This window comes from Phalaenopsis equestris, unplaced genomic scaffold (assembly GCF_001263595.1).
Source record: "Phalaenopsis equestris unplaced genomic scaffold, ASM126359v1 Scaffold001321, whole genome shotgun sequence".
Classification (NCBI taxonomy): domain Eukaryota; kingdom Viridiplantae; phylum Streptophyta; class Magnoliopsida; order Asparagales; family Orchidaceae; genus Phalaenopsis; species Phalaenopsis equestris.
The window spans coordinates 260619-284024 of NW_018165760.1; the positions used below are offsets into that span (position 1 = coordinate 260619).

The 23406-nt window shown below is 36.8% G+C and overlaps 1 protein-coding gene across 4 annotated transcripts in view; it reads right to left on the reverse strand.

Annotated features, from left to right (window-relative positions):
- LOC110034000 (leucine--tRNA ligase, chloroplastic/mitochondrial) overlaps positions 1–23406 on the reverse strand; it is a 162253-nt gene that overhangs the window by 55472 nt on the left and 83375 nt on the right. For 3 of the 4 annotated variants that reach the window (XM_020738210.1, XM_020738213.1, XM_020738212.1), the window contains 6 exons: positions 9177–9239; positions 9006–9087; positions 5330–5407; positions 5155–5256; positions 4818–4990; positions 4544–4721 (listed from right to left, as the gene is read on the reverse strand). In XM_020738210.1, the coding sequence (XP_020593869.1) occupies positions 4544–4721; positions 4818–4990; positions 5155–5256; positions 5330–5407; positions 9006–9087; positions 9177–9239 (676 nt within the window). The remainder of the gene's footprint in view (positions 1–4543; positions 4722–4817; positions 4991–5154; positions 5257–5329; positions 5408–9005; positions 9088–9176; positions 9240–23406) is intronic. The other variant, XM_020738211.1, reaches the window with a different exon arrangement.

Genomic DNA, 23406 nt, shown 5'->3' on the forward strand with positions numbered 1-23406 from the left:
TATCAAATATATATATATATAGATATATATTAAAACGATTTATTTGCGCGCGACGACGCGACAAAATGGGTGTCCTCCCTAGGCAAAATCGACGTTCTGGACGCGTTGGCGTAGTCCGTTTCGTCATCCGGGGTTGCTTGGACGACGTCGTCGACAATCGGGTCAAAACGCGTCGAAATTCAAATTTCACAAAATTTCGACCCGCGATCGATCGCCCCAAAAGGTTTACTCGAGCATTCGACAAGTAACAGAAAAGACAATGCGAATTGCGGCGATCGGACACGTCGACTCTCCGAATTGCGAAGCTGGTGCGCACAAGAGTGCGAATTGTGGGAGTGCGAATTGTGCAGAAGGCCACCCTAAGGCTCGGGAAGGTTCTATAGGAATCCATTTTGGGTTTCCTCATGTCGGTTTCATCCTTCTAAGTGTTAGAAGTCGATACCGCACACGCAAAACTCCAAAAGAGGACGGAAATAGGTCGAACTAAAACGAGACGGGTCCCACTTCTAAGGTTCTAAGATAGTCGCAGGAAGACCCCTAAGGCTAGATCCTAACTCCTACGAGGAATACTAGACCTCACGAAAAATTGAGGTCAACAATGACCAATCAAGATTCATGACAAGAGATAACTGAATCCGAATGATATTTAGTTTAGTCACCAGAGCAAATGTCTCTTCATAGTCAACTACATAGGTTTGTGAATAGCCTTTGGCAACCAACTGCACTTTGTTGCATTCAAAAGATCCATCATAGTTAAATTTGGTGCTGAAAATCCACGTGCAATCTACTGCTTTCTTACCTCAAGAAAGGTCGACAACATCCTACATATGGTTGCGCCAAAGGGCATTCATCTTGTCCATGACTGTAGACCTGCGGGATGGGTCAACCATGCTGCCTCAATAGTGATGAGAGACAAAAATCCATCAAGGAAGTGGCAAAGGCTTCGTAACTCAGAGATAAGTCGTGGAATGAGACATATTTTGCCAAGGGAAAAAGAGTGCATGCTTGTTTGGCAATCTCGACGAAGGAATTCAACTCCTCATTCAGAGTATGAGTGATCCCCATAAGTTGGATGTCGGCCGGAATGGATTTCAAGACCAATAGCGGGGCGGCGGGCTTGAGTGTAGGGGCATTAGGACGAGTCTCAATCGTGGGTTTGGTATGCCGAGTATAAACATGTAGAGTGGATGCAGGTGGTGTTGCTCTGGTTGGCGAGGGATCAAGTTGGACTGAGTATTTCTCGAACACAGTGACTGTAAGAGTAGGTATAATATCCAATGGAGTCAGAAAAAAGAAACTCTCCAGAAAATCTAGCTCCCGCTCACTCGAGGCAGTGTTAGGTAAGTAGGGGATATTTTTAAAAAAGGTGACATCAACGCTCACATGAATTTTACTAGTGTTAAGATCAAAACACCTATAGCCTTTTAAGTGGCCCAATAACCGAGGAACACAATTAATAGAGCAGAATCAAGTTTATTTCGAGTTGGTGCAACGTTCTGAATAGAAGTTATGCATCCAAATATTTTGGGATCTAATGTGGTAAAAAACCAATTGGTAAGAAAACACGACAAAAATATGGATAGCAGGGTCCGAAAATTGTAAATTTTCGTGAGAACTCTGTTAATAAGATATGTGACGGTATAAGGACGACGTTATTCAAAAATCATTCAAGGACATTAGTTTGAAATATAATGGAATGATTCACTTCGAGAACGTATCCGCTTTTTTCTTGACAATCCCATTTTGTTGAGGGGTATCCCTACAAGAGCTATAATGAAGGATGTCATTACTCATCAAGAATTCTTCTAAAATAGAGTTAAAGTACTCCCAGCCATTATCGGCCCGAATAACTTGAATGGAGGTTTTGAATTGAGTCAAAAAAAGGAATGGAAGTTTTTGAAGGTGACTACAACTTAAGATTTGTCCTTTAATATATAGATCCACATCATACGAGTGGTCATCAACTAGAGTAAGGAAACACCATTTATTGGTGTAGCTTGTAGTTCGAGAAGTTCCCCATAAATCACTATCAATTAGTGAAAATGGACAGAAATAAGTGTAATATTAGGGTGGACATGGAACACGGTGTCAGCTAAATGACAAATTCTACATTTAAAAGTAGATGGATTCTTATCAATAAACATCAGAGAGTACAATTTTTTTAATTAGTGAAAACTGAGATGACCCAAGTGACAATGTCTAAACATAATTGAACAAAAAGTTGAGACAAAAACTACAACTAGAAGATTGAGTGTCTACATCATCCATATCATTTTCTTAGAAGAAGTAGAACCCGCCAACACGCTTAGAATTTCCAATCATCCTCCCCAAACAACAATCCTGAAAGACAAACAGAATAAAAATTAACAACACAATCAAAGTCATGTTTCAACTGACTGACTGATAAGATGTTACACTTAAGTAAAGGTACATGTAATACAGATCCTAGAGTTAGTCCCACTGTTAATAGAACCTACCCTTTACCCACAACACAATTATAGAAATGATCGATAATTTTAATAGTCTCGCTCTGAGCAAGAAAAATATGTCGATAAGATTTGAGAGCACCCGATCATGTGGTCCGTGACACTTGAATCAATAATCTCCAGATAAGAAAAAGAACCAGAGAGTGTCATAGAAAGGTTACCTTAACGAACATGGAAGGTTTACGGGCCAAAAGAGAATTGACTAGAACTAAGCAACTTAATTAAGTGTTCCATATGATTCTTCATGAATTCTGATGATCCAGGGATGGTCCGAGTGGTGGTCAGTTGAATAGTTGTGGATTATTTTAGTTGAAGATTTATTGGTAAACTTGCAATTGAGCTTCCAACACTTGTCACAGGTATGGTAGGTTGTGACAGAAATCACATGTGGAGTGATTAGCACGTGACGACATGGCAGAATGTGGAGCACTGTTGGAGACTCGGCTAAATAGTAGGGTTGTAGAGCATGACAAGTCTCTGACTTTCTTCTCCACGAACCTCTGTGAATATTGCTCAGGTTGAAGAAAAATAATCACGACCAATTATGGCCATGGACTTCGTCAAGATCCTTATTCAGGCTTGCCAGAAATTGAAACACATGATCCTTTTTCAGAAATTTTTGGAAGAGGGAAAGATTTGCGGGAGAGTCAAGTGTAGTCGCAGTAGAGGTCACATTCAAGGCAAACAAGTCATTTTAGCACTGCTACTGTCATCGACCCCTATTTCGTCTTGTAGATCTTATTCAACATCTCGTAGAGTAGTACAAAATTGTTTGCGTCCGAGTAGGTATCAGTAACCGTAGACAAGAGGACACTTGCATACGGAAGAAATCGGTAAAATGGCCAATCGAGATCTCAATGGAAAAATCAGTCATAATATAACCATGGAGTTCTCTACTTTCCATGCTGCATACACTAAGTCAGTCTTCGAAGGTTCACGAATCGTACCTATAAGGTGGTCCAATTTACCCCGAATTCATGAACGACACTGCTTGAGACTATTGAAGGAAATTAGAAGCATTGAGTTTGCAGGTTGTACTCAAGAAGTTCATGTGCTTTTTATGTCATCCATTTTGCGGAGAGATAGAGGTAGGTGTCAATTCTCCGGAAGAACACTGTAAGAAGGAAGCTCAATGGTGGAGTTCTCCATGGTTCCGATTGAGCCAAAGGTGAGGTTCGTATGCCAAGAAACATATCGAGATAGTGCCTTATTAGGCTGTCAGCACAAGAGGATCTCCAATGGAGGATACAGTTGGCAAGAAGGCGAACTGGCCTCCGACGAACTTGTAGGAAAGGGGCAAAACTGCAGAAATCTGCATCGACGTGAAGAACGTCCAGCAGAAGAAAACTGTTGTGGTACAACCTACAGTAAGAACGTTCAACGATGGGAAAAAAAACTGCAGAAAACTACAAAGAATCCGGCAGGGAAAGGAGGTCTGACTGCCATAAATAAACTGTAAGGGAGGTTCCGGGTGCTAGGGTAAAAAATACTAGCGACAAGGGTAAAGATCTCGTGGCTCTAATACCATGTAGCTTTTAGGAATAAAGCAAGATGATATTATTAATATCAAAAGGGATATAAATACATGATACGAGGGGTATAAAAAAGGAAAGATATAATAACTAAATCTCTCATAATAATACTAAAAAAAGAAAGGAAAGACATAAAGTAGGAAATAATAAGAAAAGAATATCAGGAAATGCAACAAAATAAATATAAATAACTTCTAAAATTACTTCAAAAGTACTTCCCTCACCCCAAGAAAAAAAAAAGAGAAAATGGACAGACAAAATGGTAATTACACCAACCAACTAAAAAGATAAACTGTTTTAACCCTAGAAAGAAGAAAAAAACACATTATCTGAGCAACACATACTAATTGATTTCCTCCAACATTTTTAAAAATCTGTATGATTATGAAATAGGGTTAGCTTTTTAAGGAAATCCAGGAATTCTTTCAAAATCAAGATACGTGAAAGTGAAATTCCCCAAGAAAAAGGTTGAGTTTCAGATTATCCAAGCCACATGAATTTAGCAAAATCCAAGAAGAAACTAACCTTTGCAATACATCTATGAAGAGATTGGAGCTGGTCCAAAGTAGGCTCATCATCAGTAACAACTGTTCCATCTTTATACAACCCAGTGAGCAAAGGAGCGCCCACAATCAACCTCCAAGTCCTTGCCAAAAACCGATGAACTCCTTCAATCCCACCAGTGCTCCATGATTTTGAATCTCTGCATGCAACTAAAGTATACAGGTTGGCACTACTACATCATCAAGCTTGTTCAAATAAATGTTCCATCATGTTGAACAATCTCGCAAGAGCTTGCCTTAAAGGGCCCATGAACATTTCATACAAGCGAAGGGAATCTGCACCATATTCAGAAACAACATCATCTGGGTTTATGACATTCCCTCTGCTTTTGCTCATTTTATAAGCTCTAGAAGTCAATCGGATATTTGTATTATCCTTCAGCACATGGAAGTCACCAATTTTGATTACCTAAATAAATTTCAGGAAACTCCAATACTAATATTGTAAAACGAAGTCATCATTTTTTTCTATAGCTTCTGAAAAAGAATAAAAAAGAGCAAACTAAAGCAGACAGATGGTCATCTTCACATACATCTCTTGATGGATATGGTTATACTTAAACAGCATAATACCTTTTCGGCAGATATTTTATCTTGTATATGATCACTAGGATTCAAATCAGAATCAGCAGACACTAATTTCCCATCTTTGTCTTTATATGCTGTATACTCAATCTGCAAATGAAATCTATGAGGGCTCATGAAAATAGATTTGACATTGCTAATATAACTTATCTATCCAACTTACTTCTCCAAGTATCAAACCTTGATTTATAAGGCAATGAAAGGGCTCTTTGGTAGAAACAACACCAATATCATAAAGAACCTGAAAAATTTTGAACTTACAAAATGATTGAAAATATAAGAACAAAAACAAACACGAATATTTAAGTTTTAACAAAATACTTCAAAAGATAAATGATGTTAGAACCTAAAACTGCTTCAAAAAGTGTACTCAGTTTACTTCTAAACTAAAAAAATTGAGTAGAACTACTTTTAGCAAGACATTACAGAATAATTGGATTGCTGGGTTAGTTTAAAATGAAATTTTCATGGAACTTTAGCTATCAAAAACTCCATGCAATTTTCATATGATACAGATGATTCATTCGATTTCACAAACTCAAAATGAGTGATAATAAAAAGAGTCTCTAATTCTTTAAAATATGCAAAAAACAAAATACATATATAGAAAATAAAGCATCAGTTAGGTTTGCAAAAAAGTTCAGTATTTCTCAGGTTTAAAGAGATGAAAGATTTCAGCATTAAGAAAATGTAATATGATATGAGAAGGGTCCATCGTAATCCTCAACTTCATTCATCACAGTCGTAATTTATCCACATTGTAAAAGGAGTTCATCATCCTAGTCACCATAGAACCATCAGATACTATAAATTAGTAAGAAGTTAGGCGTTCTATTAGTTATGGGAAATTTGCAAAGGACCGCAATAGTTATCCTCTTGTTAATAAAAGATAACATTAAAATTGCAACCTATGCCTGGATGTTTAATTGGAAGAATCCTTCTGTCCAAGGCATACATAATTACCTTGGTTTGGTATACAATAATTAACTATACTTATAGACTCAAACTCCTTGCTAGCTTTTTCTAAATCTTCACACAACCAAAAAGGAATCTTTGGGGTGATAGTTCTGTTCTTTACAAAATTATTAAAGCGAACAAACCCTCACTTCCCTGGGAGTTATTAACAAAATTTAATAACATTATCCTAAGGTAGAATAATTTCGATGCAACGTTATGTATACGAAAATAATTCCTCGTCAATCAGTCAAGCTAGACCAGCTAACAATATCTAGATACATGTGGATTGGCAAAAAATATTGGCAGGACCATATAAAAAATTATTGTTTTGGGAATTTTGCATGATAAGATAGCCTTCGAAATAAGACTAAAGAACTTATTAAGGAGCAATGAAAATGAAATGTTCAAGTGAAAAGGCCCAAACCGAGCCTACCAGAAAAATAACTTGAGATAACCAAAGACTATCCTATACAAGCAATCCTTTGTTGTAGATTGAATCGTTCTTCCTCGAAAGTCATTTGAAGGCCACACACACTATAATCATAAGCAGTCCTTCACTTGGACACGAAAGCACACAGAGAATAAACGTTGAGAGAACTTGAAAGCAAATTCATTCCAAGGTCACCATCATTTTCATTCTAAGCACGGCAATTTATTCAGCATTCAAGCAAAGACCAAACCAAAAGAAGAAAGTGGAGAAAGTGTAAATTCTTGGCCTAAAAAAATGAAGGATTGAGTTCTAAAGCATCCCTTCTGGTGTCAAAGTACATTAGAGGTCTGTTTGGGGCAATTGTAACTTATTAATAAGCTGTTGATAAGCAGCTGCCCTAGGAACCTGCTGATAAGCAGCTGATGAGAATAAACTAGCTGGTTGTTTGGCTTGTACTGTTGAAAAATAGTTGTTTTGCTGTTGTTTCTGGACAAATGACCATTCTGCCATTGTGCGGTAATACTATTTGCAACAAAACTATCATGGTAATATTTGATAATTAAAAAACAAAAATCAACATCATAATAGCATGAAAAATAAGATATAGATCTCTTAAAATAAGATAATAGTCTTATTAAATTTTCCCCTGAAATGAAAGAGTTAACTTGTCTCAGTTTGAAATGAAACCAACCTTCACAATTCTACTTCTTCTGTATAATTATTTATATGGTAGATTGATCAATAAATGTACAAAAAAAAACTCTTGCCACATATTTAAAACCTTCTCATGAAGAGATGTAATATTTTTTTCCAAATATGCTTTCTTCAAACATCTGCAAGTAAAAATGATACACTTTTCTCTAACCTCAATTGATAGAGGATGACTATCTTGCATGCTTTTTCATTTACATATTTCAACTAACATGAATTGACAACGAATTCAAACTAGCACAAATTACACTTACAACACCAAAGTATCGCAAAAATATGCATGAGGTCATTACGGCTAACATTGCAATCCACCAAGAAAATCCACATAGCCGAAAACCATCAAGCAAATCCACCAAGAAAACTGAAGAAAAAGCAAACAAACAATACTACTAACAAAGCAATCCGCCAAAATAAGATAATAGAAAAAGGATACCGGAAGAAGAAGCAAACAGTATGAAAACCCTTATCACAGGTGTCAGGGAAGGAAGAGAAAGAAGAGGAGAATTACTGAGTAAATGCAGAATACATGAGAATAACCGAGAAAATCCGAGACGAGAAGAGCGGGGGCACGGGACAAAACACGAGAGGAGAGCTGGTTAGGGCAAAAGACGCGAAGGGCACCCTAGTAAAAATATAGTGAAGAAACACTAGTAGTGGGGTCGAACCCATGGTCTGCATTTTCATTAAAGCACGGAAAATCCCGCCGCGACGCGGTGCCGCTGTCGCCCCAAACGATGCAAGCCTGCAATTCCTCACCGAGCTGAACTTCAGCAGCCACGCCAAATAGACCCTCGGTGAGATTTTATGTAGAGCTCGTTAATATACATTGATTTGAAAGCTAATAATCAATATGAGTGAGGGGACAGAAAAGTGGGTGTCAAAAGAGACAAAATATGACCATTTGCTTAGGGAAATGGGTAAGGTGATTAGGCTGGCTCAAGCTTAAGTTCATAAGCACCTGATATGAAACTTTACATTTGGGCCAACAAAAAAAAAACTAGTGTGCCCAACTTGAAGCTTCGAAGACAGACCATACAGTTATGTTATCTGGTCATCACTGGCTTGTAAGCTTTTGTGTTGGGCCTAAGTATAAATTTATGTAGGGCTTCAATTTACTCGAGTTGTGTCTCTTCTTGTATGAGTTCAGATTGGATGGCATTACAAAGTGAAGGTAGTTCAATCTCAAAATACAAGCACTTAAAGAGTGGCATGCTTTTCATTTTATGTATGGCATGGTGAGCCCATAGAGCTTCTATTAGTTCAACTTGGAGCACAACACAAGGTTGAAATACAAATAATCTGCCCAATAAGTCCAAATGACAAAACTAAAAGACTACAAAGATCAAAAACACTAGGAAAAGAAACACACATAAGAAATAAAATATACCCAGTCATATCCTTGGTACATAAGATTAAGGCTCTTTGTGATAGATACATTATTACAGGCAGTGATAATGCTGTGTACAATGCACTGCATCATATACTTTCTCACCAAAAAGTGAAGTATGACTGTCAATAAAATTTCTCTTTAATAGAGGGAAAATATTTAGAGTTCAGGGCGAATCATATATTAGAATCAATATTCCAAGAAGTTGTACCATTTTTTTTATGATAAAAGATAAATATCTTATAAAACACCTAACTACCATGAAATGACATTAAAGTGTTGAAAAAAAAATCTAGTGCCAAAAACCTAGCATAAAGCAAGTGGAAAGGGAAGCTAAAAGTGTAAAATAAAAACCTTGTGCCAAAACCTAGCATAAAGCAAGTGGAGAACAGAATGCTCAGCGCCACCGACATAAATATCCACAGGGCCCCAGTATCTGAAAAATAAAAGAATTATAAGAGTTGTATCAAAGCAACCCCCTAAACCCTATGTTACTATAGCATAGCAAAGTGAAATGTGGCATACCTTTCCTTAGACCTGTCAACCAATGCCGTCGAGTTATTTGGATCGATAAACCTCAAATAGTACCTGTACCCAACATGAAACAACCATTCCATATTATTTGCTAAACCAATTTTAGAACTTACAAATAGAAACCATAATGCAGCAGCATTTATTTCTAGTCAATATATATATATATATTATTTTTATTTTTATTTTCCCCCAAAAACTACCTAAGTAGACCCAAATCATTAGGTCTACTCAAGTAGCAACTCATTGCACTAAAAGGAATTACAAGTTCTAAGGTAAAGGATATTTAAGCTATCCTCAAACAACAAAAGAGAGAGGGGTGAGGAGGGAGATCTAGACAAATCTGTTACATGATTACATTTACTAAATGTAGCAAGCCAGTTTGCAGGCCTATTGCCCTCCCTATGCATAAATGAAAATCTTGTAGAAATTTGTCCACCTAAACTGTTAATTCTGTGTATCCAATGAGCAATGTGCCAAAAAGGAGAAACCTTCTCTAACAAGATCTGCACCAAAAGCACTTAATCAGATTCAACATGGATGTAGTTCCGACTACATTTATGGGAGATCTAAAGAGCCCAAAAAATAGCCACAGACTCAGTTTCTAAGGCATTATGAGCAACCATGGGAGAGAAGAAGTGAAGAAAGCAACTTCCCAAATGGTCTCTGAAAACACCCTCAATTCCAGCCTCATCATAACTGAAACTTCCATCAGTATTAACCTTAACCCATGGGTGTAAAGGTTTAACACAAAGCACAGTAAAAAGATGGATTCTAGCACTAGAGACAACCACTTGCCCCAATTGAGAATAGATATTAGGGAACCCCTTGTGCTGGATTAGTTTCAAGAAGAAACTCGAGCAATTACTCACTTCCTGGGAAAAGGAGATACACATTTCCTCATATCTGGATTTATTCCTGGCACACCATATGAACCAAGCAATTACCCCTGGGGCAGTGGAGAGGTAAGAAACTTGCCAACCTGACCAGCAGACCTCAAAAGAGAACCAGAAGAGATTAAGGGTGGAGATAGATAGTTGTGTAATAACAGCATTCCAAACCTTTTGAACATTAGAACATTTGAAGAATAAATGGTCCAAAGACTCCACCTTGCAGAAATTGCACCAAGAGGGGCCCCTCAACCCCTTAAGTTTAAGGATGTCATCAGTTGGAAGACATTTTAAAAACAGCCTCCAAAGAAAGAAGGATATGGAGGGGTTGAAGAATTTGTTCCAAAGAGAATTTCCCCTATTCAAATTGGTCCATCCTTGCAAAGAGGCATAAAATAAAGGAAGAAATGGATTGAGAACAAGACTTCTTAACAATGATTTTATCTTTAGTAGTAGTATCAAAAGGATTCTTCATAATTTCTTGAATAATGCCAGGGGGAAGGGCATTAGAAAGCAAAGGAGCATTCCATTCATTATCACACTAGAAATCAGCAACTTTAGAATTTGGATTGGCATGCTTTGGAACTTTGTGAATATGTTTACCTTCATAGACCAATTGTCCAACCAGAAATTTACTTGACCTGTGCCTAGCTCCCAAATAAAAAGATCTTCAGTATGAGCTTTAACCTTTAGTAAATCCACCCAAATTTTAGAATCTCCTAATTTCCTGGTAATCAGAGAAGGGTGAGCTCCTTTACAGTATTTTCCCATAAAAAATTTAGCCCACAAGAGCCCTGCTATCTAAATTTGATCCACAGTTTGCAAAGATTCACCTAGCAAATGTGAATTAAACCCTTGAAGCCCAAACCACCAGCTGAAACAGGTTTGCAGACCTTTTGCCAACAAACCCAGTGCATTTTTTTTTCTTTTGTCCAGCCCATAGGAACCTATTGAAACTCCTTTCCAATAACCTTTGGGTACTCTTTTTCATTACAATCATAAGATGGAAAGGAAGTTAAAATGCTTTTGAGTAAAGTAATTATGCCGCCATTGGAAAGAAAGGAAGAAGTCCAACAATTGAGTTGATCTTGTATTTTAATGAAGATGCCCTCATATTGAATTTGTTTTGTTCTGCCTTTTAGAAGTTGGACCCCCAAATACTTCAAAGGCAGTGAACTAACTCTGAAGTTGGTAAAGTCAGCAACCCAATGTCCAATATCAGCTTTAACATTACTGCCGTAAAAAATAAGGCATTTAGGATTGTTGAAGGAGAGCCCAAAAGTGTCTTGAAAGTTCTGGAAACACTTAGAAAGAAGTTTGACAGCAGATTTAGTAGCTTTAGAAAAAATAATCACATCATCAGCATATGCTAGATGGGAGATGTATAAGTTAGACCTATAGTTGAACTGCATATGAGGAGATTGAGCAAATTTAGAATTGAGCATCCTAGAAAAATAATCAAATGCAAGAATGAATAAGGTATGAGAGAAAGGGTCCACTTGTTTAAGCCCCTTGGTAGCTTTGATGAAGCCATAAGGCATGTTATTGTTAAGCCATCTCATGATCAAATTGATGAACTCCTCAGAAAAGCACCTGGACTGGAGAACATCAGCAATGAAATCCTATCTAATTGTATCATAGGCCTTCTTCAAATCTAATTTAAAGAATACATTTCCCCCTCTGCACTTTTTTTCCAAATCCAAGAGAAGTTCCTAGGCAAGCAACACATTATCAGCAATGTTCCCCTCTTGCACAAAAGCAGATTGATTCTCACTGATCAAGAGAAGAAGATGTGATTGGAGTCTATACATTATAATTTTACTAGTAACCTTGCTTAAAACATTAGTCAAACTAATAGGTCTATAACATTCCCAATTATATCTATTAGACTCCTTTGGGATCAGAACCATAGCTGAAGAAATGAAATAAGTAGGAGGGTCTACACCTCTTAAGAAGTCCTGAACAACAGGCACAACATCATACTTAAGGACCAAGTCTTCTTATAGAATTTTGATGTAAAGCCATCTGGGTCAGCAGTTCTATTATAGTCAATGGAATTGATTGCTTGCCAAATTTATGGTTCCTCTGGGATAGAAGTAAGGTGAAGTTGATTAGTGTAAGCATACTCCTTACTGAAAAGATTATACAAAATTGGTGATCTGGAAGTATTCGGATGTGTAAGGAGGGTCTGAAAATAGTTTACCGCATCTTCAACAATTTTAGAAGTATCATGAAGCCACTCCCCATTAGCATTCTGAATTTTAAAAATAGTATTGTATCTCCTCCTGTAATTGATCCAAGCATGATAATACTTAGTGTTTCTATCCCCCTCCACAAATTTAGACAAAGTAGCTTTTTGTTTTAAAAAGAGTTCTTGAGCGACAATGCCTGAAAGTAACTGCTCATTAGCCATATAAAGGGATTGTTCTTGAATTAAACCAACTTCAAAATCTTTCTCCATTTTCTTAACTTCATTTTCAGCAACTTGAACCTTTTTGAAAACATTTAAAAAATGTAACCAGTTTAATTTCTTCAATTGATACCCAATATTTTTCTACAAACTCCACAGCTTTAACCAGAAATTTGTATTAGAAATAGCATTCCAGTCTCTAGAGACCACCCCCAAAAAATTAGCATGTGAGGTTTACACATTCATAAATCTGAAAAATGTAGCTGCCTGATGAAGATGATTATTAATGGAAATCAATAAAGGTCTATGATCTAACCCAAACATGGATAGGGGTGTGCTAGAAGTATGTAACAGATTCTATAACCATTGATCATGGGCTAAAAAACAATCCAATCTTTCCCAAAGTTTGTCTCTTCTCCAAGTAAATTTAGGGCCTTGGAAACCATGGTCATGCAACCCAGCTTCTTGAATTGAATCATTGAATTGGGTAATTCTATGGATGTTGATAGATCTACCTCTAGATTTTTCAGTAGGTAAAGCAACACAGTTAAAGTCACCACCCACAATCAAATTACCCGTCAAGGAGTTGCTAATTGAAATGAGTTGATCCCATAGGTAAGATTGAGCAGCAATAGTGCTATCAGCATATATAATGGTAGCAAAACAAACCAAATCTCCAATTTGCACCTGTAGATGGACAAGCTGTGGATGATCTATCAAAATAGACCAACTGACTTCTTTCCTGCAAAGAATCCATATCTTCTAGCTAATATTAACAAAAGTCTAAAACCCATGAAATTTTTTTGTAATAGAATGAACATTTTTTAGAGCAAAACACCAAAGCTTATGTATAGTGATCAAATGAAGGAGTCTGTGAAGGGATTGAGGGTGAGCAATACCCCTCACATTCCAACATAGAGAATTAGGGTCTGTTTGGCGCAGCTGTTGATTATTTATAATCTGCTGATAAGCAAATTATTCTGATAATTTGATAATCTGCAGATTATTCTGATAATTTGGTTTGTTGTTTGGGGGAGCTTATTTAGAATAGCTTATTGATAGTTGTTGCTGGAGAATTGATCATTCTGCCACTGTTTGTTGAAACTGTTTGTAACAAGTAATCATTTATTTGTTTTATAAATTATTAACTTATTAGCTAATAAATTTTGATTAATCAATTATTAATTACATTAATGAAGATATATAAATTATAATATATATCTATTATAATTAAATTGATGATATATAAATTAATTATAGATTCTCAAATTAATTATAATTAAAATTTTGATATAATTAATTATAGATCCCTAAAAAATTATGATAAATTAATTTAACTCAGCCCCCATAATGCTACAGGTGAAAGTATTAGGTATCGTCCTGATCCAACCCTTTCTCGGCGGGGAGGAGAGGACGGAATCGGAGATTAGGCTCGCTAGAGCGCCGCTTGTCTCAACGGAGAGAACGGATTGGCTTTGGAGGGCCTTCATGAACGAACCTCGCTTGTCACTCCCCCTCCCGGTTTCACCAAAAACAATCTCCTTCGTGAACGAACCTCGCGATCCCTCCTGGTTTCGCCCAAAACGATCTCCTTCGAGAATGAACCTCACGATCCCTCCCTGTTTCGCCCAAAACGATCGCTTTCGTGAACAAACCTTCGCCAGTCACCATTAGAGCTAGCTGGGAAGGCAACGACGGGATCACAAAGGATCGCGAAGGCAATGACAGAAAACAACAATTATCGAGGAAGGCAAGCCTAATTGCGCCATTCTTCCTCTTCGATTGGTGAGATGGTGAGTGGGCGAGGGCGAGGGCGATGGGGAGGGGGCACCGAAGGAATTTTTCACACAAATGCGGGAAGTAAGCGCAGGACCCGGCTCCTTCTCCGCTTCTCCTTCTGTTAAGGATATCCCGTAAGCGGGTGTTAATGGCAGGAATAATCTGCGTCTAACGTGTTTTTCAAACACCTCTGTGGCGTGTTCATACCGCCACCGCACCCCAATAAGTCGCCCCAAACGGGCCCTCAATCATGGTGGCTAGATTTTCCCTTTCCCCTAGTCCTGGAAAGGGAATTTAGAACTTGATCAAGAGAACTACCTGCAGGAGCAACAATACAATCATCTTGTAGCCTTTTAGTTCATGCAAGCCTCTTTTCTTCTTTTTGGTCTGTTGAAGGTTCCTTTGATGTTCAAAGGAGGGAGAGATGATTTCACCTATAGCAGGTTGGGAAGAATCCCCCTTCAAAACCAAATTAGGTTCACCAGGGAAAGATTATGTATAGAAGATTTATTTTTCCTTCTAGACTTTTGTGCCTGCCACTCCTCCAATGCTTCAGCCATCAAATTAATGGCAAAATCCTCTAAAGGGTGCAGGTTTTCAACCAAAGGGGATGAGGGAAGGGAGTTAACCAAAGTTATGGGAGACATAGGATCGGATTGAGAGTCACCCAAATTGTCAGGCTCATTAAGGGGCACTCCAGGGACCTCCATACGGGGAACCAAAGGTGGCACAGCAGAAGGAATTGAATCAGGAACAGTTTCAGAAAGCTGCTGGGAATCCCTGTTAAACTCAGGGACTTTAGATGGATCAACAATATTACCTGAACCTCCTTTAGCAGTTCTCTGATCAGAATGTAATCTATAACATTTCTCATTGGAATGATGAAACATCCTGCAATGGCAGCAATAGAATGGCTTTTGCTCCATGACAATGGACTGCCAATATCCATTATGTTTTGTACCAAGCCAAATTCTATCTATATCAGGTTGAGTGATGTCCCTTTCTACCAATATTCTTGCAAGAGCAGGTCTAGTAAGGTTAAAAATGGAAATATCCAATTTCAATGGTCTACCAAGCTGATTCCCAATATAATACAAAATTTTATGATTGAAGAAAGGTAATTTCACCCCTGGAAGTTTATACCAAATTTGAATGATGGGGGGTTTTTTAGTAGGATCAAAGTCCATAGACCATTTAAGGATTTTCATTTAAACATCCCCTATGGAAATGTATTTTTTTGAGAAAATTTGAGCATAGTCCTCTTCAGTTGATAAATAAATCATGATGTGCCTACCATCAAAAAGTCCAACTTTCCCGCTGCCCACTAATCTGAAATCATCAAAAGCTCTTCTAATGACTTCCATCTGAGAATGCCCAAGTTGAAATTTTCCCACCAAGGAAAATTTGTGAATATCTATCAGGGAGACCATCTCCTCTTCAGAAAAGAACAAGGCAGGCGATCCTGCCTTCCTAGTTCCTTTATTTATGATGCTACATTCAGTTCGACCTGCCATGACATCATGGTAAAGTTGAGGAAATACAAGCTTATCCCCAATAGCATTCTGAATTTTAAAAATAATATTGTATCTCCTCCTGTAATTGATGCAAGCATGATAATACTTAGTGTTTCTATCCCCCTCCACAAATCTAGACAAAGCAGCTTTCTATTTCAAAAAGAGTTCTTTTGTGACAATGGCTGAAAGTAACTGCTCATCAGCCATATAAAGGGATTGTTCTTGAATCAAACCAGCTTCAAAATCTTTCTCCCTTTTCTTAACTTCATTTTCAGCAACTTGAACCTTTTTGAAAACATTTAAAAAATGTAACCAGTTTAATTTCTTCAATTGATACCCAATATTTTTCTACAAACTCCACAGCTTTAACCAGGAATTTGTATTAGAAATAGCATTCCAGTTTCTAGAGACCACCCCCATAAAATCAGGATGGGAGGTCTACACATTCATAAATCTGAAAGAGGTAGCTGCCTGATGAAGAGGATTATTAATGGAAATCAATAAAGATCTGTGATCTAACCCAACCGTGGATAGGAGTGTGATAGAAGTATGTAACAGATTCTATAACCATTGATCATTGGCTAAAAAACAATCCAATCTTTCCCAAAGTTAGCTGTCATCAGGTTTGTTAAGAGCGCGTTCAGGTACATGGGGTGCGCTCACAGTGTGTTCCTGCTTTCGACTATTGGTTCTCAACTATGGGTGCAATTTGAAACATGTCTTCTGCGGGTGTCCAAACATCTTACAGTGCTTGCAGTAGTATAGTTTTTGTTCCATAACGATTTTTTGTCAATAACCATTGTGAGCAGATCCAAGTCATACTTCTTCTACATCTGGTAATGTAATATCTCGTTCAATCAAAATCCTTGCAATAGAGGGTCTTGAGAAATGAACTGTAGGTAAATCTACCTGCAAAGGTTTTCCAAGGATATTCCCAATTGCATATAAGATAAGTATATCAAAAAAATAAAGCTTGAGTTCAGGTAATGAGAACCAAATACGTGCAATTGGGGGTTCTTGACTGGGATCAAAATTGGGAGCCCATTTGAGCAATTTCATATGTTTGCCCTCAATTGTGATGAATTTCTTTAAGAAAATCCTCGTGTAATCATCTTCTGTGCTCAGCTGTATCATAACATGTCTTCCGTCGAAATGGCCCACCTGCCAATCCCCAATCAGTTTGAAGTCTTCAAAAATTTTCCTGATGATCTTCATCTTAGGGCAATCTAATTGGAACTTTCCAACCAGCGTAAATTTGTATTTTGCAGCACGAGTTGAAATTTCAGTATCACAAAAGAAAATTATTGGTTTACCCGCCTTTTTTTTCTACTTTTTTTATGAGATTGCAATCACCATTTCCTGCAACAGAATCATGATCAACATGTGGAAATACCGCACTATCTGCGAAGTGAAAAGAGAAGCTGCATTTGTGAATCACTATAGCATAGAAGGGTTCGGCGGGGTTATCACCGGCGAGGGCGGCGGCGTAGGATAGCCCTGAGGCCATTACCGCAGCCAGTGCCAACCTGCAGCACAGAGCTTAAAAAGTGCCAAGCGGCTCTGTCACGCCTATGGCAGAGTCGAGCAGAAGAAGCTCTCTCTGTCGCAGACGAGACGCAGCACACGAGCGGCTCTGTCTGTCACAAGCTGTTGAGCAGCTCTGTCGCAGGAGACGTGGCTCGACGGGCCCGGGACGCGGGGAGGGCGACTCTGTCGCTGACGAAGAAGCTATCGAGCGGCTGTCGCAGACGAGAAGGGGGAGTCGACCGCAAGTACTGCCGCCAGACGAAATGCGAACGCAAACGCGAATGGAAGCAGACACCGAATCCCAAAGACGCTAGGGTTCGTCGCATGGCGGAACCCTAGCAGAGCGGAAAGACGCCACCCTCAGCCATATATATATATATATATATATATATATGTATATTATATATGTATATATGTATGTATATATGTATATATGCGCGTTTGTTTATGATTTAAGTGTTAATAGTAGATGTTTTTTAATTCAGAATGTAATTAAGAGAGATACAATTTCAAGATCGATGGGTTGATCACTTTGAGAGATAAGGTATGTTTTAATTAAATTTAAAGTTTAATTTATTTAATTTAGAACAAATATTAATAAAATATTAATTTATAAAAACAATTAAGGTTAGAGAACATTTGAATATAGAAACTCTGAAGATAGGGAGTCAATGAGACAAACAAACATAGGTAAATAATTATTTACTTCTATGTAATAAATTAAAGTTTTATTAATGAATAACTGCATTATTGTTTCTTATACATAATCTTATAATCTGTGGTATATTAATTGTTGAAATGAATGAAATAAAAAAGGTGGTTTCAATGACCTTTAATGGAAGTTTTTAAAAAAAGATGAGATGTAAAAGTATAAGTCATACATGATTACCCCCAGATTGTACTGACAGGGGATGTGGTGTACCCGTGCACAATAAAAAAAAAGATAAAGGTGTACCCTCGGGTGTAATTTTTTTAGTATACCTACAGGTACAATTTTGATAATACATTTGAGTTTGATAGTAATCCAGGTATGATTCTTAAAGGATTAAAATTAAAATGAAAGCTGATAGTTTGAATAAGTAATGAATTATATTTCTTTTGCACATTCATGCATAGCATTCGTGTTGTAATTTAACGCATATTAAGAGTATAATTGTTTGCTGAGTCATGAAAAATTACTGTTTAAGTTAATGGTTTCTTTCAGGAAATGAAAGATTATGTTAGATATATTTGGCAGAAGAGGCTTAATTTACAAGATGAGGACTACTGTTGGTAGCTATCTTGCTATTATATGATTTTAGTTTTTTTTTTGCAATATTTTTTTCAGGGAGTACTACACAGTGATTGCAGGATATTGTTTACAGACTTTGCTATTAGATATTTTGATTTATGTAAAGTCTGCTTGTGGTTTCTTAATGGCTCTTTTATATAGAAGTTTCTACAAATCTGCGAATAGTTATTTAAATATTAATATTATCGGACCGTAGTTCTTGACTTAATTAATTCTATGTTAATAAGTCGGACCGTGATAAAAATGGTATTAGAGCAATTAGGTTGAATCATAAACAAAAAACCATTAGGCTGATTAATTAATTCATAAATAATATTAATAAAAGGTTAAACTGTGTCTAACTGAAATATTTCTTATGTTATTTCAGAATATGCACAATCAAGGAGAAGTCAGAGATAATATGTAGAAAATGATGCACTTCTACAGACTACCGTGAACACACATCTTTTTACTAAGATGATGACTGCAGTGACATTGATGATCAAGAACTCTTTGGCCCATGCCAGTTCTAGTGGGGGAGGCCGATGGCTAAGTATTTAAGGTTATTTCAAGATATGAGGCTATCTCTCTTTTTTAGAGGATGCTGAGAACTGACTGTTTAGAGGGGAAAAGATCTTAGATGGGTGTCTTGCCATTCTGAGCGGAAGGTTACTCTAGCCACTTTTTAATTAGAAATAGAAGCAGAGATATGGTGGTGACACTAGTTACAAAAGAATATGGTGGTAGAACCAACCATACGATACAGTTGGACAAGTTCGTGAGCACTTTTGAAGACTGACTCATACGACTATTAGTTAGGAGATAGATGTAAGAAAAATTTATCCGGTTGGTATAGAGTGATTGTTCAATAATGCAATATGAGGCAAAATTCACTATGCTTTCAATGTATGCCTCCCAGTTGATTATAAATGCAGATGAAAAGTATCACAGGCTTTTGTCAATGTTGAATGATATGATTAGACAGCCATTGATTCCTCTTGAGATCAACGATTAAACTGTTTTGGTGGAGAGGGACAGAAGGATTGAGCTAGATTTAAAATCTACTCAAAAGATGATGGACTTTCAGAAGAGGAGAAGTTCAAGGGTATCTAGGTTTACTCAAGGCTCTTGGGGGATGGTCGTTCCATTCAGGAAAAACAAGTCGAAAGAAGGACGAATCCAACATCGTTAGCACTCAGTTTGAAGCAAAGAAACGTGACAAGCATGAAAGGTCCCACAAAGATGAGTGTCATTTTAGATCTACCACTTGCTTGGCCATTAATCGAACATATGGCAAGGAATTGCACTAAATTGGGTCAGAGGTCTCCAGAAAACTCTAGGGGCAGTGATGTACCACCTCAGAGGGGCTTTGGTAGACTGAGGATAGCTTAATCTTCAGAATTAGTGTCAAATTTTGGTCAAACCGAGCAAAGTGTCCAGACCAGGGTATATGCACTTTTGCAGTTGAAAGCTAAGGACTCCCTTGACATTATCACATGAATGTTTCACTTTTAAGAATTGTAATCGAGTGCACATTTAATCGTCAAAGAAGCCATGTCATTTCAATCATAACACAATATGAAAACTCTATGTAAGAATAATTCAACCCTAAATGTTCACTTCATTGGCTTTAATAATATGTATCATCTATCATTAGAATAGTCCAATAAGATTATTGTTTGATTTGGGAGCATCGCAATCTTTTATTGATGGGGAATCAGTTAAAGTGATACAATTGAATGACAATTTAATGACTATGATATTATCGGTTAGAATGCCAAATGACACTTTTATGTAGCTTAATCATTCATGTGAGGTGAAGTTAATGATTGGTGGAAAGAATTTTTACGTATAATTGATTGTGTTATCTTTGGTGAAATTAGAGGTGATTTTAGGCATTGATTGGTTGTCTAAAAACTGCACAAATGATTGAAAAAAAACTATCAAAATAAATGTTTGATAAAAGTAACTGGGGAGACACAAGTTAAGTTTTGTGGTGATAGAGAATTGACATCCATGATAATTATCTATTTGAAAGCTTTCAAATTGTTAAATCATGGAAATCAATGTTTCCTTGCTTAGGTAAATGATACTTCTAAGTAAAGTGGTTAGGTAATATTCTACTGGTAAGAGAATAACCAGAAGTTTTACTTGATGATTCAGTAGGGCTACCACCAGTGCGAGAGATTGATTTCACTATAGATCTCGTCATGTTCTGAACCTGTATCAAAGGCACCCTACAAAATGACAGTTAAGAAGTTGCAGGAGTTAAAGAGTCAATTATAAGAGTTATTAGATAAGGGGTTCATCATGAGTAGCACCTTACCATAAGAGCTCTAGTATTATTCATAAAAAAGGATAGGAGCTTTAGGATATGCATTCACTACAATGAGTTTGAATAAGCTCACACCTAAAAACAAATATCCACTGTCGAGGATTGATAACTTATTTGATCAATTAGAAGAGGCTTCTGCATTTTCAAATATTGATCTAAGATCAGACTATCACCATTTGATGATTAAAAAGGAAGACACAACAAAGAAAACTTTTAAAGACCAGATATGAGCACCATGAATTTGTGGTGATTTCATTTAGACTGATTAATGCTCCAGTAAATTTTATGGATCTGATGAATTGAGTCTTTAATCAATTTTTAAATACTTTTGTAATTGTCTTTATCGACGATATCCTAGTGCATTCTAGACATGAAGTCGATTATAAAGATCATTTGCATGTTGTGATGTAGGTTTTGAAGAAGAATATACTATATGCAAGATTTTCTAAATGTGAACTTTGGCTTAAAAGTGTGGCTTTTTTGGGCATGTTATCAATCATGGTGACATTTGTGGATCATAACAAGATCAAGACGATTTTAGATTAGGCAGAACCTACCACTATTACTAAGATCGGGAGTTTTCTAGTTTTGTTGGTTATTATAGGAAATTTGTAGAGGGGTTTTCTTAAATTGTTATGTCATTATCGAAATTGACTCAGAAAGCAGCGAACTTTGAATGGTCAGATCATTGTGAGGGGCTTTCCAGAAGCTAAAGATTTGTTTATTGTCTACTTCAGTGTTGGTTATTCCTTTAAAGTCAGAAGGGTTTCAAATTTTCAGTGATGCATCTTTGAATGGTTTGAGTTGTGTACTTAAGCAGTCTTGAAGAGTCATTTCCTGTGTCACATCAATTGCAGAATCACGAAAGGAACTATCCCACACATTATATGAAGATTGCAGCAGTTGTATTTGCGCTTAAGATATGAAAGGAAGGCTTCAGCTAATTTGAATTCTCTATTTACTCAGTAGGCGCAGTTACTTAAGGATAATAGAGAAATTGAAGCTATCTATTTTAATTATGGTGATGACAGTATGGTCCAATTAAATCAGTTGACCGTACAATCCACTTTGAAGGGTAGAATTGAGGATTCATTAGCCAGAGAAAACATTGCTCGAAAAATCCTGAAGTAAATTAAGGCAAGCAGTTTGGAGAAGTATGTGTTAGATTAAAATAGTTTTTTGAAATATAAAGACAGGGTTTGTCCCTGATGTTGATAGTTTGAGACAGGAATTCTAGAGAAGGCACATTTATCTGATTATATTATTCACCTATGGAGTAATAAAATTTATCTAAGATCTCAAAGCAGCATTTTGGTGGTCAAGAGAGAAGCGGGGTATGGCGAAATTTGTGAGCAAGTGTCCTTCATGTCAGCAAGTGAAAGCAAAACATCAGCATCCTAGAGGTCAATTACAACCTATACAACTTTCAGAGTAGAAAAAAGAGGAGAATGCTATGGACCATGTGATTGGATTGCCTAGATATTGTCAGGGGTCGTGATGTTATTTGGGTAATTGCTAATGAATTGACTAAGTCTGTAAGAAAGACAAATTCAGTTGAGAAATTAGCCAAGTTGTATGTGCATCAAATTGTGCGAATGCATGGAGTACCTATGTTTATTGTCTCCAACAAACATGATAGAATGGAAGAAAATTTAGAGAGCTTTAGGCACCAGATTGACTTTAGGTATAGCATTTCACCCTCACACAGACGTTCAGTCGTAGAAAACTATTCAGACTTCAGAGGATCTACTAAAGTTATGTGTTTTTGATTTTGGTAGATGATGGGAATCACATAAACTTTAACTAGAATTTCTTTTACAAAAATTGTTACAAAACTAGTATTGAGATGGCTCAATATTAAGCTTTGTATGGAAGAAAGTGCAAGAAAAAATTATGTTGGGTTGAAGCGGGTGAACGAATGACTATTAGAGTTGATTTGGTTGATGATACTACTGAAAATATTAGACTGGTCAGATACAGACTAAAGGCAGTACATGATAGAGACAAACTAGTTGAAGTTGAAGTTGGAGAGTTTGTCTTTATCAAATTTAGTTCTTTTAAGGGTGCATAACGTTTTGAAAAGACAAAAATAATGAGTCACTGATATGTAGGTCCATATGAGATTGTGGAGGATTAGAAATGTGGGTCATCGATTGACTTTGTCAGTTCATATGCAAGGATTACAAAATATTTTTCATATTTCTTCACTTAAAAATATATATTGCAGATGAATCTAATATGGTGAAACAAATTCAATTGATATTCAATATGATTTGACTTATATTAAAGAGTCTAAGAGAATGCTTGATTATGATGAGAAAAAACTTTGTAAAAGGAATACTCCACAAAAGCATGGGTGGTCGAAGAAGGATGCTACATGGTAGAAAATTTTGGATATGCAAGAGACATATTCATAGCTTTTCGTTTGAGGTATGTTTACTTTCAAAATATCAACGAAATTTTATAAGGTGAGATTATTATATCTATTATATATATATA